Raw genomic sequence first — 21,706 nt, 5'->3', positions numbered from 1 at the left:
AGGCACAAGCTGAAATCAAGATTGCCAGGAGAAATAGCAATAACCTCAGATATGCAGATGATACCACCCTCATGGAAGAAAGTGAAGAAAAACTAAAGAACCTCTTGATGAAAGTGAAAGAGGAGAGTGAAAAAGTTGGCTTAAAGCTTAACATTCAGAAAACTAAGATCAAGGCATCCAGTCCCATCACTTCATGGCAAACAGATGGGGAAACAGTGGAAACAGTGGCTGACTTTATTTTTAGGGGCTCCAAAATCACTGCAGATGGTGATTGCAGCCATGAAATGAAAAGACAGTTACTCCTTGGAAGGAAAGTTATGACCAAACTAGACAGCATATTAAAAAGCAGAGACATTACTTTGCCAACAAAGATCCATCTAGTCAAGGCTATGGTTTTTCCAGTGGTCATGTATGGATGTGAGCGTTGGACTATAAAGAAAGCTGAGTGCCGAAGAATTGATGCTTTTGAACTGTAGTGTTGGAAAAGACTCTTGAGAGTCCCTTGGACTGCAAGGAGATCCAACCAGTCCATCCTAAAGGAGACCAGTCCTGGGTGTTCATTGGAAGAACTAATGTTGAAGTGAAACTACAATCCTTTGGCCACCTGCTGTGAAGAGCTGACTCATTTGAAAAGACCCTGATGCTGGGAAAGATTGAAGGCACGAGGAGAAGGGGACAACAGAGGATGAGATGGTGGGATGGCATCACCGACTCAATGGACATGGGTTTGGGTGAACTCCGGGAGTTGGTGATGGACAGGGAGGCCTGGAGTGCTGCAGCTCATGGGGTCAAGAGTCAGACAGGACTAAGTGACTGAACTGAAACAGTGCTGCAATGAACATTGGGGTGCATATATCCTGGCATGTATCCTTTTGGATCATGTTTTTCTCTGGGTATATGTCCATAAGTGGGACTCCTGGATTACCAGGACTCATATGGTAGTTCTATTTTTAGTTTAAGGAACCTCTGTACTGTTCTCCATAGTAGTTATATCGATTTACATTCCTTCCTACAGTGCAAAAGGGTTCCCTTCTCTCTACAGCCTTTCCAGCATTTATTGTTTGTAGATGTTTTGCTGATGGCCATTCTGGTGTAAGGTGTGAGGTTGATCTGCATTTCTCTAATAATTAGTGATATAGAGTATTTTTTAATATTGGCCATCTCTATGTCTTCTTTGGAGAAATGTCTACTTACGTCTTCCACTCATTTTTTGATTGGATTGTTTGCCTTTTTTATATTGAGCTGCGTGTATATTTTGAAGGTTAATCCCTTGTCAGTTGCCTAGTTTTCAGTTATTTTCTCCCATTCTGAGGATTGTCTTTTCATCTCGTTTTTGGTACCTATATATAATGGAATATTACTCAGCTACAAAAAGTAATGAAATTAGCTCATTTGTAGAGACATGGATGGACCTAGAGTCTGTCATACAGAGTGAAGTAAGTTAGAAAGAAAAACAAAAATATGCATATGTTAATGCATATATGTGAAATCTAGAAAAATGGTACAGATGAACCTATTTGCAGGAATAGAGATGGTGATGTAGAGAATGTATGTGTGGACACATGGGGGAGGTGTAGGAGATGAATGGGGAGGTTAGGATTGACATATACACTACCATCTGTAAAGTAGATAGCTAGTGGAAACTTGCTGAATAGTACAGGGAGCTCAGTTCAGTGCTCTCTGAGGACATAGAGGGGTGGGATTGGTGAGAGGGGGAGGTCCAGGAGAAGGGGGTATATTGCTAATTTACTTCCTTGTACAGAGACTAACACAACATTTTAAAGCAACTATACTCCAGTAAAAAATAAATAAATAAATAAATCAAAATATCTCCACAGGAAACCCTTGTATAAACTTTCTACAAAGAATGTGTTATACAAAAATCCACTCATTGAAATTTGGTATTTATTTTGTTAATCACTTGCTAAGAAATCTAGTACATTTGCTGTTTACCTTCTTAATTGGTGGACTATGGGGGCTTAAAGGAAGAAGGAAAGGATTCTGTTATATAATCATATAGGATAGTGGGCTAAGGCAAATGCTTGTTGATGGAATTCAGGAATTGGAGCAGGTTTCAGAGTTTAACACTGATGTGTCAGCTGAATGGAAAAAGAGTACTTGAAGGAATATTTATTACAAATGTCATCACCCCTTCATTTACCATTGTGAGTTGAAGAGATGTTCAGAGGGCTATTTTCATTTTTATATGCATCAGTTCAGTTCAGTCGCTTAGGCCTGTCTGACTCTGCCACCCCATGGACTGTAGTACCCTTGCCTTCCCTATCCATTACCAACTCCCAGAGTTTACTCAATTTCATGTCCATTGAGTCAGTGATACCATCCAACCATCTCATCCTCTGTCATCCCCTTCTCCTCTTGCCTTCAATCTTTCCCAGCATCAGGGTCTTTTTCAATGAGTCAGCTCTTCACATCAAGTGGCCAAAGTATTGGAGTTTCACTTCCACATCAGTCCTTCTAATGAACACTACAGACTGATTTTCTTCAGGATGGACTGGTTGGATCTCCTTGAAGTCCAATGGACTCTCAAGAGTCTTCTCCATCACCACAGTTCAAAAGCTTCAATTCTTTGATGCTCAGTTTTCTTTATAGTCCAACTCTCACATCCATACAAGACCACTGGAAAAACCATAGCCTTGACTAGATGAATCTTTACTGGAAAAGTAATGTCTCTGCTTTTTAAATGCTGTCTAGGTTGGTCACAACTTTTCTTCCAAGGAGTAACCATCTTTTTATTTCATGGCTGCAGTCACCATCTGCAGTGATTTTGGAGCCAAAAAAATAAAGTCAGCCACTGTTTCCACTGTTGTTCCATCTATTTGCCATGAAGTGATGGAACCGGATGCCATGATCTTTGTTCTCTGAATGTTAAGCTTTAAGCCAACTTTTTCACTCTTCTCTTTCACTTTCATCAACAGGCTCTTTAGTTCTTCATTTCTGCCATGAGGGTGGTGTCATCTGCATATCTGAGGTTATTGATATTTCTTCTGGCAATCTTGGTTCCAGCTTGTGTTTCATCCATCCCAGCATTTCTCATGATGTAGTCTGCATATAAGTTAAATAGGCACAGTGACAATATACAGCCTTGACATATTCCTTTTCCTATTTGGAACCAGTCTGTTGTTCCATGTCTGTGAAAGGTTGTTGCTGAATGATAAGACGCCGGATTCTTGGCCTCCGGAGGAGATGAATTCAATCTGGGGCCAAAGACGAGGCTGGATCGCTCAGAGCTTTTGTGTAATAAAGTTTTATTAAAGTATAAAGGAGATAGAGAAAGCTTCTGACATAGGCATCAGAAGGGGGCAAAAGAGTACCCCCTTTGCTAGTGTTAACAATGGAGTTATATACTCTCCAATGAATCCAAAGAATGTCTGGAGGTTATAAAGACCTCACCAGATCTACTCCCATAATTTACATTTTAAGATAACAGAGTTGGCCAGAAGGTTTAATCCAAAGATTGTCCTCAGGCAGGATACATCCTTGTAAAGACCAGACCTACTCTCATAATTTATGTTTTAAGATAACAGAATTGGCCAGAAGGTTTAATCCAAAGACTGTCCTCAGGCAGGATACATTATTGTTATATAGTCACTCACAATCTGTTAATGAAAAGAAAGGAATGTCATAAAACTTAGAATGGCACCAGGTAATTCATCCCTGGACATAAAACGATTGACTTGAATCTTGTAGAAGGGCAGATTACCAACAAATAGTTTCCTTTACATAGGTTAGGGGAACAATACCTGAGTAAGTAGGTTGGGCCATTTGGTGGAACCAACTTGAAGATAGAGTCTGGGGTATATTAACATAGCTTAAGACAACATTTCCATAAGAAAAAGAAATGTATTGGTTAACTCAAGGTTTGAGAGTAGTTAGCTTCAGGTGAAACCAGGTGTCATGGCAACACAGCATTTTAAGAGAAACCTCCTTTTAAATTTGTATAGAGAAGAAAAAATATCGCTGGTTTGTTTCCTCCTGCCGCTTAAGAGAGATAAAAATGTCTGGCACTTGCAGCCTCTTTCCTCCGTTTGGAGACCCTTGGCCTTCCTGCCTGCTACCCTCTCATCCAGTTCTAACTGTTGCTTCCTGACCTGCATACAGGTTTCTCAAGAGGCATGTCAGGTGGTCTGGTATTCCCATCTCTTTCAGAATTTTCCACAGTTTATTGTAATCCACACAGTCAAAGGCTTTGGCATAGTCAATAAATCAGAAATAGATGTTTTTCTGGAACTCTCTTGCTTTTTTTGATGATCCCGTGGATGTTGGCAATTTGATCTCTGGCTCCTCTGCCTTTTATAAAACCATCTTGAACATCTGGAAGTTCACGGTTCATGTATTGCTGAAACCTGGCTTGGAGAACTTTGAGCATTACTTTACTAGTGTGTGAGATGAGTGCAATTGTGTGGTAGTTGGAGCATTCTTTATCATTGCCTTTCTTTGGGATTGGAATGAAAACTGACCTTTTCCAGTCCTGTGGCCACTGCTGAGTTTTCCAAATTTGCTGGCATATTGAGTACAGCACTTTGACAGCATCATCTTTTAGGATTTGAGATAGCCCAACTGGAATTCCATCACCTCCACTAGCTTTGTTCGTAGTGATGCTTCCTAAGGCCCAGTTGACTTCACGTTCCAGGATGTCTGGCTCTAGGTGAGTGATCACACCATCATGATTATCTGGGTCATGAAGATCTTTTTTTGTATAGTTCTGTGTATTCTTGCCACCTCTTTTTAATATCTTCTGCTTCTGTTATGTCCATACCATTTCTGTCCTTTATTGAGCCCATCTTTGCATGAAACGTCCCCTTGGTATCTCTAATTTTCTTGAAGAGATCTCTAGCCTTTCCCATTCTACTGTTTTTCTCTATTTCTTTGCACTGATCACTGAGGAAGGCTTTCTTATCTCTCCTTGCTATTCTTTGGAACTCTGCATTCAAATGGGAATATCTTTCCTTTTCTCCTTTGCTTTTGGCTTCTCTTCTTTTCATAGCTATTTGTAAGGCCTCCTCAGAGAGCCATTTTGCCATTTGCGATTGGTCTTGCTCCCTGTATAATGTCATGAACCTCTGTCCATAGTTCATCAGGCACTCTATCAGATCTAGTCCCTTAAATCTATTTCTTGCTTCCACTCTATAATCTTAAGGGATTTGATTTAGGTCATACCTGAATAGTCTAGTGGTTTTCCCTGCTTTCTTCAATTTAAGTCTGAATATGGCAGTAAGGAGTTCATGATCTGAGCCACAGTGAGCTCCCAGTCTTGTTTTTGCTGACTGTATAGAGCTTCTCCATCTTTGGCTGCAAAAAATATAATCAGTCTGATTTCAGTGCTGACCATCTTGCAGTGTCCATGTGTAGAGTCTTCTCTTGTGTTTTTGGAAGAGGGTGTTTGGTATGATCAGTGCGTTCTCTTGGCAGAACTCTATTAGCCTTTGCCCTGCTTCATTCCATACTCCAAGGCCAAATTTGCCTGTTACTCTGGGTGTTTCTTCACTGTCTACTTTTGCATTCCAGTCCCCTGTAATGAAAAAGACATCTATCTTTTTTGGTGTTAATTCTAGAAGGTCTTATAGGTCTTCATAGAACCATTCAACTTCAACTTCTTCAGCATTACTGGTCAGGGCATAGACTTGGATTACAGTGATATTGAATGGTTTGCTTTGGAAATGAAGAGAAATCATTCTATCGTTTTTGAGACTGCATCCAAGTACTGCATTTCGGACTCTTTTCTGGACTATGATGGCTACTCCATTTCTTCTAAGGGATTTCTGCCCATAGTAGTAGATATAATGGTCATCTGAGTTAAATTCACCCATTCCAGTCCATTTTAGTTCACTGATTCCTAAAATGTCGACATTTACTCTTGCCATCTCCTGTTTGATCACTTCCAATTTGCCTTGATTCATGGAGCTAACATTCCAGGTTCCTATGCAATATTGCTCTTTACAGCATTGGACCTTGCTTCCATCACCAGTCACACCCACAACTGGGTGTTGTTTTTGCTTTGGCTCCATCTCTTCATTCTTTCTGGAGTTATTTCTCCACTTATCTCTAGTAGCATATTGGGCACCTACTGACCTGGGGAGTTCATCTTTTCAGTGTCCTATCTTTTTGCGTTTTCATACTGTTCATGGGGTTCTCAAGGCAAGAATACTGAAGTGGTTTGCCATTCCCTTCTCCAGTGGACCACATTTTGTCAGAACTCACCACCATGACCCATCCATCTTAGGTGCTCCTACAGGGCATGGCTCATAGTTTCATGGAGTTAGACAGTTTTGTGGTCCATGTGATTAGATTGGTTAGTTTCCTATGATTGTGGTTTTCAGTCTGTCTGCCCTCTGATGCCGAAGGATTAGAGGCTTATGCAAGCTTCCTGATGGGATAGACTGACTGAGGGCTAAACTGGGTCTTGTTCTGATGGGTGGAGCCATGCTCAGTAAATATTTAATCCAATTTTCTATTGATGGGTGGAGTTGTGTTCCCTCCCTGCTATTTACCTGGGGCCAAACTATGGTGGAGGTAATGAAGATAATGGTGACCTCCCTCAAAAGATCCCATGCTGTACTGCTACAGGCCATACCCTCAACCCTGCAGCAGGCCACCACCAACCCACACCTTTGCCGGAGACTCCTGGTCATACACAGGCAAGTCTCCTGTGGGGTCACTGTTCCTTCCTCCTTGGTCCTGGTCCACAAGGTTCTGTTGTGCCCTCCAAGAGTCTATTTCCCAGTCTTGTGTAAGTTCTGGCAGCTCTATGGTGGGGTTAATGGTGACCTCCTCCAAGAGGACTTATGCCATACCCACACCCAGAGCCCCTGTCCCTGTGGCAGACCACTGCCAACGCATACCTCCACAGGAGATGCTCAGACACAGTTCTGTCTCAGTCTCTGTGGGGGCCCTGGGTCCTGGTGCTCACAAGGTTCGTTTGAGCCCTCTGAGTGTCTCTGATGGGAATGGGGTTTGATTCTAATCACGAATTCTCCCCTCCTACCATCTTGCTGGGGCTGCTCCTTTGCCCTTGGACATGGGATATCTCCTCACAGCTGCTCCAGTGCCTCCCATCTTACTGGGGTTTCTATGACCTTGGATGTGGGGTATCTCCACACGGCCAGTCTAGTGAAGTGCAGGCACCGCTCCTGACCTTAAACGTAGAGTTTCTCCTCTCGGCCGCTCCTTCTTACTTTGGATGTGGTTTTATATGCATAGTGATGCTCATTTATCATTGATAAAAAATTTTAAATGATTATATTTATTTGCAAATGCTTTGTGTTTCCTTAAGACACATAGTGAGAGGTTAGTTGCTTGTTTAGATTATCTATAAATTATTATTTAGGTTATAATTATCTCTTGTCATAATATAATAGTTTCTTGCATTTAAGAGATTATCTGTTTGCAACTTAATATGGTCCTTCCGTACTCTTTAAAACTACTTGGACTTAGATATAGCTATGTTATTTTTTATTTATTTTATTTTTATCAATTTTCACTGGAGTCTAGTTGCTTTACAGTGTTGTGTTAGATTTTGCTGTACAACAAAGTCCCATCAGTCATATGTACAGTACACATATATCCCCATTTTTAAAAATTTCCCTCCCATTTAGGTCACCACTGAGTAGAATTCTCTGTGCTATAAAAGTAGATTCTCAAGTAGCTACTTTATATAGAAGTAAATTTTCATGTAAATTTACTGTATACAAGGAAATGGTAAGTCATTTCTCCTGTTCCTCTTCCTTCTCATGCTGATATCTAAAACTGAGGTATGCTTTGATTATGGAATATGTAACTAGTGGGATTTGAAATGTGGCAAAGGGAAGAAGATCAACTAGTTTTCATAATTATCTTTCTTTTTGTTTTTAAAAAGTGTTTAAATAACTAAAGGTTTTTTTTTTTTTTTTTTTTAAGTTTTATTTGTTTTTGGCTATGCTGGGTCTTCATTGCTGTGTGGACTTTCTCTAGTTGCCAAGGGCAGAGTCTACTCTCTAATTGTGATGTGCAGGTTTCTTATTGCATGGCTTCTCTTGTTTCAGAGCATGGGCTCTAGGGTGTGTGGACTTTTGTAGTTGCAGCCAGTGAGCTCTAGTAGTTGTGGTTCCTGGGCTCTAGAGCACAAGCTCAATAGTTATGCAGCGCAGACTAAGCTGCTCTGAGACATGTGGGATTCACCTGGGTCAGGGATCAAACCCACGTCTCCTGCATTGGCAGACGGACTCTCCAACACTGAACTACGGAAGCCCTGTAATTACCTTTCTTGTCAGTTTTTATTAGAACTTGTAAGTGAATTAGGAAAGCCTAGAATGAAACTGTTATTTATATAAGACTTTCCCCCCACTGTGTTGTTTCTATTTAGTGAGAGGAAAATAGTGATTTTTATATTCTTCTTTATAAATGTATTTTGTGACAGCATGAAGTTCTTATAAAACCCATTTCATATGTATATTTACATATATATACATTTATATATATATTTATTCTATAGTCTACATGTGTAAATTTTTATATAAATCTTATTTATAGAATAAAATACACAGCATCTTTATAAACTGCCATGCTTTAACATCATTGAGGATAAGGCAGAGATCTTGTGCTGAGTGATGTTTCTTTATTTCAGGTTTAACTTTTTCCACCATCCTTTTTGGCATCACAAGGTCTCTCTTGATTTTCTACATCCTTGTTAACTCTTCACAAACTTTGCATAACAAAATTTTGTGGTCCGTTTTGAGAGCTCCAGTATTGTTCTTCTATAGAAATCCAATAGGTAAGTCAGACACCAAGTTTCACAGTGAATATGTCTTGTTAACGCGTTTAGTTCCTGATTACATTTGATATTTGAAAATGGAAGAGATGCATGTTGATTCATTTTCTATGAAAAGCTTCACTAATATTTTTTCCTACCAGAGAAAATCTGAATAGGAGCATGTACTCTTTTATTCCAATTTACGTATGTCAGTAAAAATAAATGACTGTTTACTTTGCAGGATGATTTATGAATCCATTTGTTGTAAGACAAATGAAGCACCCAACATACGATGCAAATGTGTTGAAATGTTTTTGACTAGTTGTTGAAATGTTCATGTGTTACATAATGTTAAGCTAACTAGGAAGGACCTTCTTCCAGGAACATCTCTATAGGAGACAGGCTATGTGTTTCCCTTTTTCATTGCTCATTCATTTCTGGGACCACAAAGGTCTGGCATGTGCTCATATTTTGAGGTTTACCTACATGGTAATGGAAAATTGATTAAAACACAAGATCAGTTAAATGTATACATTGTCTTCAATAAAATCAACTCTCTAGTTTTATAATGGACTTTTGGTTACATTTAAGAGGTCTGGTGGTACATAGCAGGTGAATCTTCAGTATTAAGTAACAGTGTCCCTGATGGTTTCCCAGTGGTTGCTTCCTCTACTTTGAGGCCTTTGACCTGTATTGCTTCAGAAGACAGCCTCCTGACTTGTGTTTCTGTGAAGAGTTAGTTCATTAGTGAACATGCCCACTCTGGTCAGTTGGTTACACTTGTGCTGAGGCCCAGGGTGGCTTTGTTTTTACACAGGTGATGATTGAAAGGACCTGTCGAGGCAGGGATGTGACTGGAGGGAGGACAAGAGTAGCCTCAGCCTGGTCATCAACTAGTCATGTGACTGAGGCCAAAGCAGGTAGATTCTACTGGGCAGGCAAATCTCCAGGCAGGATGTTATCATGGTCTTCAGTATGAACTCTGGAACCAACTGACTGGGTTCAGTCCTGTTGCTAGTTACTAATAGTAATAGTCAGTTATAGTTATGTTAATACTTCTGTGCTAGTTATTTAATTTCTCTTTGTCTTGATTTTCTCACCTGTAAAAAGAGGATACTGTTCACACACTTACCAATATCTCAGTATTGTGGGCATTAAGCAGGTTAATACGTTCACAGCACTTAGCACAGGGTCAGTGCCTAATGAACCTCAGTGAGGATGACAACATGGTGTCTGGGAACTTCTCTCCTGTGAAATGGGAATAACCACTGCCCTTCCTGTTTCACAAGACTGTTGTGAGGATTAAATAAGAATGTTGAGGGCAGCATCTTGTGTAGATTTATTCAGCAGATGTTGTTTAATCCAGGCAGTGAGCAGAGCACAGTGTAGTAAACTGCAGAGGCCCACACAGATCTCATCTTATTATGAAGCCAGAGTGTGGAAGGGATTGGAGGAGTCCATGCTATTATGGCTGTGAAGTTGCTCCACTTTGCCTGTTAATGTGGAAACTAAAATTGGGAGCATTAAGTGGGACTGAATTTCTGTTCTCACAGAATCTGAGTGTTCATGACCAGAGTTAACCAGGCTCTTTATATTCAAGACCTGTAGGCTTCTCCAAATGCTGACGTACTTATTATTCAAGGGTTTGGGATCAAGTTTAAATCCTGAAGGCCACTAATCTTAGAGTAGCCAGCACACTAATATTTATCTTGTGTCCCCTTCCTGTCTACCACGACTTCATTCCTTCAAGAAAATAGGAGCCCAAATAAGTACTGCAAAGATAGGCCTGCTTTGCCCAAAAGGCTTAGGGGCTGTAAATTATTTACTCTTTTAGTGGTATATTAAATTGAACTCTTTCCTATCTTTTGTTTTCAAAAGTGGAATTTCTAATGTCCCCTGCATTGGCAAGTGGATTCTCATCCACTGTATCATCAGGGAAGTCCCTAAGTACATGTGCTTTAAAAATATTGTTTTGATTTGTTCATGTATTGTTTCTCTTAAGGCTCCTATATGAGGAAATGAGTATTTTCTTGTATCCTGTTCTTGCAGGAAGGATTTTAAATCGCTTCTTAAAAGACATTGGGCATATGGATGACTCGCTGCCCCTGATATTTCAAGATTTCATCCAGGTAACGTACCAGTCCTGTCAGAGTTCTCACAGGGAAGAGCAGAGTGCCTGTTTCTCAAGGCCTTCTCACAGGGGCTGAGGGGTGAGCTTTCAGCCTGGTGATGTGTCTGTTATCTTTGGTTCAGTTCAGTTCAGTCGCTCAGTCGTGTCCAACTCTTTGTGACCCCATGAATCGCAGCACACCAGGCCTCCCTGTCCATCACCAACTCCCAGAGCCTACTCAAACTTATTGATATTTCTCCCAGCAGTCTTGATTCCAGCTTGAGCTTCATCCAGCGCAGCGTTTCTCATGATGTACTCTGCATATAAGTTAAATAAGCAAGGTGACAATATACAGCCTTGATGTACTCCTTTTCCTCTTTGGAACCAGTCTGTTGTTCCATGTCCAGATCTAAGTGTTGCTTCCTGATCTGCATACAGGTTTCTCAAGAAACAGGTCAGGTGGACTGGTATTCCCATCTCTTTCAGAATTTTCAGTAAAGGTTATACTTGTGAGAGAAGGGTACAGTTGTGATTGGGAGGCTGAGCTAACATGAGGAACACCTGGGGCAGGAGTGGCTCCAGAGTCACGTCAGGGTTGGTCTGAAGCAGCGACATGCTGGGTAAGTGGTTCTCCCTCTGCCTGCCAGGTGTCTGGTGTGGATTTCCTTACTGTGAGTACATTTCATAATAGAGAAAAAATCATCTCTCATGGAAAGATAGCCTAGATGCACTAAATTATGCACTGTATTGGGCTTCCCAGGTGGCTCAGTGTTAAAGAATTCACTTTCCAATGCAGGAGACACAGGGACAGGAGTTCAATCCTTGAGTCAGGAAGATCTCCTGAAGAAGGAAATGGCAAGCCACTCCAGTATTCTTGCCTGGAAAATTCCATGGACAGAGAAGCCTGGTGGGCTATAGTCCATGGGATTGCCAAGGGTCAGACATGCACAATGCACTGTATTAGCACAGAGGACACAATGCACTGTATTACCACAGAGGACAAATATTTACTGCACTATTTTATTTGGATAAAACCATATGTGGCTACTTACAAAGAAAAGATTGGTAAAAAATAAGGTGAAAATAATACTTTAACAAGCCCATGTTGTTGTTGTTTAATTGCTAAATTGTGTCTGACTCTTCTGTGACCCCATGGACCATAGCCCGCCAGGTTCCTCTGTCCATGGGATTTCTAAGGCAATAATACTTGAGTGGTTTGTAATTACTTTGTCCATGGGATCTTCCTGACCCAGGGATCAAACCGGTGTCTCCTGCATTGGCAGGCAGATTCTTTACCACTGAGTCACCTGGGAAGTCCAACAAGGGCAATAGAGAGCAGTTATTAAAGATACAAAGCCTTTAAGCCAGTAATTTGATTCCAGGATCAAAGTCATTTCAGAAAATGTCTTTTGCTTTGTAAGCAGTTTTTCTTTTCACAGGTTGATTGCCCTGTCTTAAGGTGTCTTAAAACAAGAGAGAGAGAGAAAGACCTACAGAGGAATACTCTCTATCGAGTCTGTCTTTTGTCTGTGAACTTGAGGTTCTAAAGAATGATGCTGGGTCATCTCCACTCTCATCTCCTCATTCAGTATCATTGCTCATGTAGGGTGTTTTTTCTGTTATTTAATTCTGTCAACTTTTCAGTTATTTAGTCTGTAGGGAATTTTCTTTTTCTTCTCAAGTGTTAATTTTGGAAATTAAATGCATTGTCACAGAAATGCAGCAGAGATCTGACTGCAGACAGTGTAGACTGTGGGCATGGCTTCAACTGTTACCAATGTAAACTACACTGAGACTTAGAGGCAGAGGACTTTTACTGCAAAGATGTCTGATTTTTTTTCTCTTCTGCAAACTTATTTTATAAATGTGCCCTTCTGGGTTTAACTACATAATTTATCCCCAGAAACGATTTTTCCCTGAAAACAGTGTCACTGAAAACAGTGATTGTGAATTACTTTGAAAAGATTTTATCAATGGTTCTGTTTCTTTGCTATGGCAAGGTAGGCCAACTTGCGTTTCTGCCATGTACTTACTAGCACATGGTTAGTTAGTGGTCGTAGTCAGATTGTCACATATTTTTGCATGACATATAGAGGGACAGGGATAGATGCTACCTGATTTCAGTAGGAAACATTCTCATTAAAGAGGAGAGAAAATTCTAGTCTCGCTGATTTCCAGCCCCAGCTCTGCCACTTGTAGTTCAGCTATCTTGAAAGTGGAGGTGTCCTGTAGGTCATTGGAAGTAAGAGTTTGGTGTTTGAGGGGGAGACCTGGGATGAGCATGGACCTGTGTACCCTTCACTGAGCAGGTAGTAGCTAAATCTGTGAAGATGACAAGATTGCCCAGAGAGAGGGAAGCATTTTAAGGGGCCAATATAAGAAGACTTGATATCAGAGAGAAAGCAGAGAGAGAAGGGGAGGAGAGGAGACACACAGTGAATAGCAAGGGAGAAAGAAGGAAGTAGATTGGGGAATCAAGGAAGGACAGATCTGCTCAGTGCAAATGAGAAGGTGAGTCTGTGAAAACTTGTTGGTTGATTTGGAATCAGGAGGTGTTGGTGACCTGAGAAGCGGGTTTCAGATGTGAGGAGGACAGACTGCAAAGGGCTGAAAATCCAGGAGGTGTGGAGGGAGTTGACGTGAAGACTGGCTACTCCTGGAAGGAGTTTGAAAGAAGCAGGAGAGAGGCCCATCTGGAATGTAGGGTTGAGGAGGTATTGCTGGTTGTTGGGGTGTACAGTTTGTGAGTTGCGTGTCTGTGTGAGGTGGTAGGTAGTGTTTCTCTCTCTCCCTCCTTCCCTTCAACAAACAGTGCTTAGAGTTGAGGTCCTGAAGAACAGGGGTGAGCCAGACCCCTCCCCTCATGGGTGGTCTCCTTGAGCCTCCCTTTGGGAGGGAGACATACAGAGATCCACCCCTTGCTGCCTTTGGAATCCTAATTTTGGGAGCTCTGTGGAGGAAGTCCTGGAAGGCAAACTGGATGTGGGGGCTGGGGGCAGTTAGGGAACCTGGTCCAGGAGGTGGGCGGAACTTCTAGGAGGTGACCTTTGATCCCGGATGAAAAGAAAAGGCTGCTGTGGATGGTGGGGCTGAAGGTGCTGCTGGAAGCAGAGTTCCTATGTGGGAACCAGTCATTCTTCCCCATCACCAACTGAGAGGAGGGAAGGGAAGGGGCTGGAAGGGGATTGTTCAGTTTTGTTTTGAAGGAAATAGTTTGTGCCAAGTGTTTTCAACTCATTTTTGATGATTCTGCTTATCCTTGGTGTATTTGATAAACCTTGGAAGATTCTTGATCATTTTTATTACTTCTAAAGTGTTTATTTTGTGTACTTTCCCTCATTTAATTCCTTATCGTTCTCTTAAATGATATCTCAGATAATTTATTTAATATTTTGTAATAGTGAGGACAAGTGTTGCTAAGGGAAAACCTGAGTTCTGAGTAGTGGGTCCATACTGCAGGACACTCCATCTACTCAGACGACGTCACTCAGAGACCACATCCCAGCAGAGGGCAATCATGCGTGTGTGCACACTCCTGTACACTGAGTCTTACAGCTACCAGAGAAGTTGCCTGTTCAGTCACAGTATAGTTGTTAGGCAAATTGGAGCTGCTCACCATTTCAAAAAGGGTGAAGGAAAAGCAGCCTAAAAATCAATTTATGTAGCGTGATTCCATCTGATTATCACTTATGATGTCGACAGGTTTAAAGTGCAGTGGCGTGGGGAGACCTGCAGTCTCCCTTTCCAAGCTTGAATCCCAGCTCTCCCTCTTCGTGTCTCTGCTGCACAAAGCCAGTCTCCTTTCAGTAAAATAGAGAAGATAATACCAACTCCATAAATGTTGTGGGAAGGCAAAATGAAGTTGTTGTAATATTATTCTTTTCATAACATCTAAATGCATGTTGAGCACTAAGTAATGGGTAGTTATTTTTAAAACACCATATGTATTCTTAAGTGAGAAAAGTTGTCTGATGACACTGGCATTATGTTGCATTAAATTTATTGTCAGACACAGTTTCCAGGCCCATAAATATCATCTCATGACTTTGTATTACAGAGATTCTAGGTTTGTAATTCTTGAAGATTTTAAGGGACACTTTCTTATGTAGACTCATAGAATAAAAATCAGTTGTTTTCAAAACTGGCCATTGGGCACTAAATATTTCAAATTAATGTAATTTTTTTTTTCTTTTTTAATTTTTATTATTATTATTTTTTTTTCCCAGTGGGTTTTGTCATACATTGATATGAATCAGCCATGGATTTACATGTATTCCCAATCCCGATCCCCCCTCCCACCTCCCTCTCCACCCGATTCCTCTGGGTCTTCCCAGTGCACCAGGCCCGAGCACTTGTCTCGTGCATCCCACCTGGGCTGGTGATCTGTTTCCCCATAGATAGTATACATGCTGTTTTTTTCAAATATCCCACCCTCACATTCTCCCACAAAGTTCAAAAGTCTGTTCTGTGTTTCTGTGTCTCTTTTTCTGTTCTGCATATAGGGTTATCGTTATCACCTTTCTAAATTCCATATACATGTGTCAGTATGCTGTAATGTTCTTTATCTTTCTGGCTTACTTCACTCTGTATAATGGGCTCCAGCTTCATCCATCTCATTAGGACTGGTTCAAATGAATTCTTTTTAATGGCTGAGTAATATTCCATGGTGTATATGTACCACAGCTTCCTTATCCATTCATCTGCTGATGGGCATCTAGGTTGCTTCCATGTCCTGGCTATTATAAACAGTGCTGCGATGAACATTGGGGTGCACGTGTCTCTTTCAGATCTGGTTTCCTCAGTGTGTATGCCCAGAAGTGGGATTGCTGGGTCATATGGCAGTTCTATTTCCAGTTTTTTAAGAAATCTCCACACTGTTTTCCATAGCGGCTGTACTAGTTTGCATTCCCACCAACAGTGTAAGAGGGTTCCCTTTTCTCCACACCCTCTCCAGCATTTATTGCTTGTAGACTTTTGGATAGCAGCCATCCTGACTGGCGTGTAATGGTACCTCATTGTGGTTTTGATTTGCATTTCTCTGATAATGAGTGATGTTGAGCATCTTTTCATGTGTTTGTTAGCCATCTGTATGTCTTCTTTGGAGAAATGTCTGTTTAGTTCTTTGGCCCATTTTTTGATTGGGTCATTTATTTTTCTGGAATTGAGCTGCAGGAGTTGCTTGTATATTTTTGAGATTAATCCTTTGTCTGTTTCTTCATTTGCTATTATTTTCTCCCAATCTGAGGGCTGTCTTTTCACCTTACTTATAGTTTCCTTTGTAGTGCAAAAGCTTTTAAGTTTCATTAGGTCCCATTTGTTTAGTTTTGCTTTTATTTCCAATATTCTGGGAGGTGGGTCATAGAGGATCTTGCTTTGATTTATGTCGGAGAGTGTTTTGCCTATGTTCTCCTCTAGGAGTTTTATAGTTTCTGGTCTTACATTTAGATCTTTAATCCATTTTGAGTTTATTTTTGTGTATGGTGTTAGAAAGTGTTCTAGTTTCATTCTTTTACAAGTGGTTGACCAGTTTTCCCAGCACCACTTGTTAAAGAGGTTGTCTTTTTTCCATTGTATATCCTTGCCTCCTTTGTCAAAAATAAGGTGTCCATAGGTTCGTGGATTTATCTCTGGGCTTTCTATTCTGTTCCATTGATCTATATTTCTGTCTTTGTGCCAGTACCATACTGTCTTGATGACTGTGGCTTTGTAGTAGAGTCTGAAGTCAGGCAGGTTGATTCCTCCAGTTCCATTCTTCTTTCTCAAGATTACTTTGGCTATTCGAGGTTTTTTGTATTTCCATACAAATTGTGAAATTCTTTGGTCTAGTTCTGTGAAAAATACCGTTGGTAGCTTGATAGGGATTGCATTGAATCTATAGACTGCTTTGGGTAGAATAGCCATTTTGACAATATTAATTCTTCCAGTCCATGAACACGGTATGTTTCTCCATCTGTTTGTGTCCTCTTTGATTTCTTTCATCAGTGTTTTATAGTTTTCTATGTATAGGTCCTTTGTTTCTTTAGGTAGATATACTCCTAAGTATTTTATTCTTTTTGTTGCAATGGTGAATGGTATTGTTTCCTTAATTTCTCTGTCTGTTTTTTCATTGTTAGTATATAGGAATGCAAGGGATTTCTGTGTGTTAATTTTGTATCCTGCAACTTTACTATATTCATTGATTAGCTCTAGTAATTTTCTGGTAGAGTCTTTAGGGTTTTCTATGTAGAGGATCATGTCATCTGCAAACAGTGAGAGTTTTACTTCTTCTTTTCCTATCTGGATTCCTTTTACTTCTTTTTCTGCTCTGATTGCTGTGGCCAGCACTTCCAACACTATGTTGAATAGTAGTGGTGAGAGTGGGCACCCTTGTCTTGTTCCTGATTTCAGGGGAAATGCCTTCAATTTTTCACCATTGAGGGTGATGCTTGCTGTGGGTTTGTCATATATAGCTTTTATTATGTTGAGGTATGTTCCTTCTATTCCTGCTTTTTGGAGAGTTTTAATCATAAATGAGTGTTGAATTTTGTCAAAGGCTTTCTCTGCATCCAAATTAATGTAATTTTCATACAATTTTCCAAAGTCCCAAATAACATTGAGCAAGGAGTCTCAATTATGCACTGCTTTTGTCATTGAAATCATCACCTCCAAGAAGTCTTCCTACAAATAAGACAAGTGAAAATGAAGGTAAGATGTGGAAGTTAAATTTAGGCATTTTAATTATCCTTCAATTAAAAATAAATAAATTTTAAAATACAAAAATATCACTTATTAAATTAAAAAAAAAAGGGACTTCTCTGAGCACCAGAAGTTGCACACAGCTGCCCTCAGCAAACTGCTTTAATTTATTGAGGAAAACTGAATTGCAAAACCTTTCTTCCTCACACACACCTCATTCAGGGAGAGAAAACAACAACAACAACAAATCAACAGCTTGGCTGAGCTTAAATAACTGAATCTTCATGTCCTTTCCCCCTTCATGGATCACAGCCTTGTCCTGGTGAAGGAGTTTGTGTAACTCAATGAAGTTATGAGCTATGCCATGCAGGGCCACCCAAAACGGACAGCTCATAGTGAAGAGTTCTGACAAAACATGGTCCACTGGAGGAGAAAATGACAAACCACTCCAATATTCTTGCTGTGAGGGCCCCGTGAGCAGTCTGAAAAAGCAAAAAGATATGACACTGGAAGATGAGCCCTCCGGGTTGGAAGGTATCTAGTATGCTACTGGGGAAGAGTGGAGGGCAATTGCTAACAGCTCCAGAAAGAATGAAGTGGCTGGGCCAAAGTGGAAATGACGCTCAGTTGTAGATGTGTCTGTTGGTGAAACTAAAGTCCAATGCTGTAAAGAACAGTACCGCTTAGGGACCTGGGATGTTAGGCCCATGAATCCATGTAAATTGAATGTGGTCAAGCAGGAGATGGCAAGAATGAACACTGACATCTTAGGAATCAGTGAACTAAAATGGACAGGAATGTGCGAATTTAATTCAGATGACCACTGTACCTATTTCTGTGGACAATAATTCCTTAGAAGTAATGGAGTAGCTCTCATAGTCAACAAAAGAGTGAAATGCAGTACTTGGGTGCAAACTCAAAAACAACAGAATGATCTTGGTTCTCTTCCAAGGCAAACCATGCAACACCACAGTAATACAAGTGAAGTTGCTCAGTCGTGTCCAACTCTTTGCGACCCCCGTGGACTATAGCCCACCAGGCTCTTCCATCCATGGGATTCTCCAGGCAAGAATACTGGAGTGGGTTGCCATATAAGTATGCCCCAATTACTGATGCCAAAGAAGCTAAAGTTGACCAGTTCTGTGAAGACCTACAACACCTTCTAGAACTAATACCAAAAAAAAGATGCCCTTTTCCTCATAAGAAATGATAATGCAAAAGGAGGAAATCAAGAGATACCTGGAGTAACAGGCAAGTTTGGCCTTTGAAGTACAAAATGAAGCAGGACAAAGGCTAATGGAGTTTTGTCAAGAGAACACATTGCTCATAGCAAACAACCTCTTCCAGCAACACAAGGGACAGTTCTACACGTGGACATCACCAGATGATCAACACCAAAGTCAGACTGATTATGTTCTTTTCAGCCAAAAATGGAGATGCTCTATACAGTCAGCAAAAACAAGACCTGAGCTGACTGTGGCTCTTATTGAAAAATTCAGGCTTAAATTGAAGACAGTAGGGACAACCACTAGGCCATTCAGGTTTGACTTAAATTAAATCACTTAGGATTATACAATGGAGGTGATGAATAGATTCAAAGGATTAGATCTGGTAGGCAGAGTACCTGAAAAACTATGAATGCGCTGCTACTGTTGCTGTTTAGTTGCTAAGTTGTGTTCGACTCTTTGCGACCCCAAAGAGTCAGGACTGTAGCCCTCCAGGCTCCGCTGTCCATGGGATTTCACAGACAAGAATACTGGAGTGGGTTGCCATTTCCTCCTCCAGAGGATCCTTCCGATCCAGTGATCAAACCCGCATCTCCTGCATTAGCAGGAAGATTCTTTACCACTGAGCCACCAGGGAAGCTCAGCAAGCACTTTTCAGATCTTTTAATGATCAGTCTGTTATTCCCTTATTAGCTGGGAATCTAGAATTGGTCCCCTCATGGTAGAAACCAGATAAGACCGCAAGAAACCCAACAGTGTTAGAAAATGCAGACAAAAGGGAAAATCTATAAAAGAGGAATATATTTAGGTATTAATTTTTTAAATGTGAATTTTATCTCAATATGTGATACAGTATCAGGAAGAAATCAAATGAAAAGATTTGGGGTCATAACGACTGAATTGTTTGAATTTGGGCAAATTGATAAGCCTCTCTGAGCATCAGTTTCCTGCTTTGTAAATGAAGAACATAATCTCTCCTCATATTGATGTGAGAATGAGATTATATAAAGCCTGTGAAATACTTGAGATTGGGACTCATGACAAGTCTTATGAAATGTCATCCACTGGTATTTGGGAGCATGGCATAACCATCATTTCTTTGCTTGTTGGCTAGATCTAGAGAATTGTGGAACTTCTGTGTTATGAGAAAACTTGCTATGGCCTCTAGCAATAAAGTCAAGTCTTATTTTTCAAGTTTTGTGGTTGGACAGGCTTTTAAACAAAACCATTAACATTTTCACAAGCATTATTTTCTTTTCTTTGCTGCTTTTTTTATATATTTTGTTTACAATTCATGTAGATACCAGTGTGGCTTGTCGTAAACATCTCACAGCAGCATCCTTTTGGAGGATGAAAGGTGCTCATGGGACTTCCTTCCATAGGTGGTGGTGACATGTCCTCTGCCTTAGTCATCTTGACATTCTAACCAGGCTGCTTGCTTCCACCAAGAATGCCAATCTGGATTGGACACAGTTGAACTTCCTGAGATTCATGTGTTTACAAAATACAGATTTTGTACTTCCACTGGTATCAATATATGAGTTCATGGTGCATGAAATAGAAAATGTCAGATTGATCTTATCTTTGAACTATATTGAATAATCTGGTTTGGTTTTGTTGATTTAGAGGTCCATCACTTTTCCCCTTAGTCTCCCATAAATGCTTAGGAACTTCAAAGCAGAAGGTCATCACTAAGAAAAAGGATAACTTGAAAGAGAGAGAAGATACAGAATAAGAAAAGAAACATCTCTTTAAAATATTTGAAAAAAAAAGAAAAGAAACATCTCAAAAAATGTTACGTACAGCTATGTCCCTAAATTTGTCAATCTTTGGCAGGCTCAGAGTTAGGAAGATAATATAGAGAGGACAAAAACTGTAGTAGGCATTAAGTTCATTGGTCATATTATTTTAAAAGTGCATCTTCAGACAAAAGAGACCTCAGATATGATTTTCACTATGACCAAAGAAAAGCCACAGGCACTTTGGTGCATATGACATCATCACCACATCTAGGAAAAGTTGCACCTGCTCTGGTACATCCTTGGATAATACTAAACCGTTCTAGTGGTTAAAATGAGTAGCCTGTTAGGGTCCAACTTCATGAGATTCTTAGATGATGAGTTCAAGTTTGATGCATGAAACAGGACACTCAAAGCCAGTGCACTGGGACAACCCAGAGGGATAGGATGGGGAGGGAGGTGAGAAGGGGTTTCGGGACGAGGGGACACATGTACACCCGTGGCTGATACATGTCAATATATGACAAAAACCACCACAATATTGTAAAGTAATTAACCTCCAATTAAAATAATTAATTAAAAGTAAAAAAAAAAAAAAAGATTCTTTGGGTTCATAAATCTATGAATACCTCATCCCTCCTCCCCTGGCTGCTGGCACCCAGAGCACAGTGAAGGGTGGTAATGATGGAGTTAGAGTTTCTATTTGTTATGCATGAACTGGTTAGCACTTTATGTATATGATCTTATTTAATTCCCTTTACCATCTTTTTATGTTGTTGGTATATCCCAGTTTTTACTAAGATTGAGAGTGGGTCTTACACTCCCTGTTAATATTCAGGAAGACTTATCCTAAACCCTGTCTCAGCACAATACTGGGCTAGTGGAATATCCCTCCAGGGGTAGGCTGTCATTCTCTGCAAACTAAAGAATTTTTCTGAATGGTGAAAAATCACTATTTCTCTCAAGTGAAAGATTTCATCTGAGAAATTTTTTTATTTGTTCATGTGGATTCATAGACTTTGGATAGAATTTCCCTAATGGTGTGCTCAAAATGGGAAATATATAAAAATAACGATTCTCCTTATTTGGAGGGCATCAGGGCTTGAGTCACTTGCTTCTGGGACAATATGCTTCTTTCTATAGACCTATCATTGTCTCTGTGCCAGTGTGACAGAGGTATGTAAACACTGGCCATGGTGATGTAGGTCAT

At 40.4% G+C, this 21,706-nt stretch overlaps 1 protein-coding gene across 2 annotated transcripts in view; it reads left to right on the top strand.

The window, feature by feature from the left end:
* The window catches only part of LOC133049216 (ATP-binding cassette sub-family C member 4-like), a 150,363-nt gene that overhangs the window by 57,693 nt on the left and 70,964 nt on the right, over positions 1-21,706 (top strand). For both annotated transcript variants that reach the window (XM_061133178.1, XM_061133179.1), the window contains exons 18-19: positions 8,621-8,767; positions 10,796-10,875. In XM_061133178.1, coding sequence (XP_060989161.1) covers positions 8,621-8,767; positions 10,796-10,875 — 227 coding nt within the window. The remainder of the gene's footprint in view (positions 1-8,620; positions 8,768-10,795; positions 10,876-21,706) is intronic.

The sequence above is a fragment of the Dama dama genome, chromosome 30, assembly GCF_033118175.1.
Source record: "Dama dama isolate Ldn47 chromosome 30, ASM3311817v1, whole genome shotgun sequence".
NCBI lineage: Eukaryota > Metazoa > Chordata > Mammalia > Artiodactyla > Cervidae > Dama > Dama dama.
The sequence above is the reverse complement of the archived record's forward strand: the minus strand, read 5'-3'. Positions and strand labels throughout refer to the sequence as shown.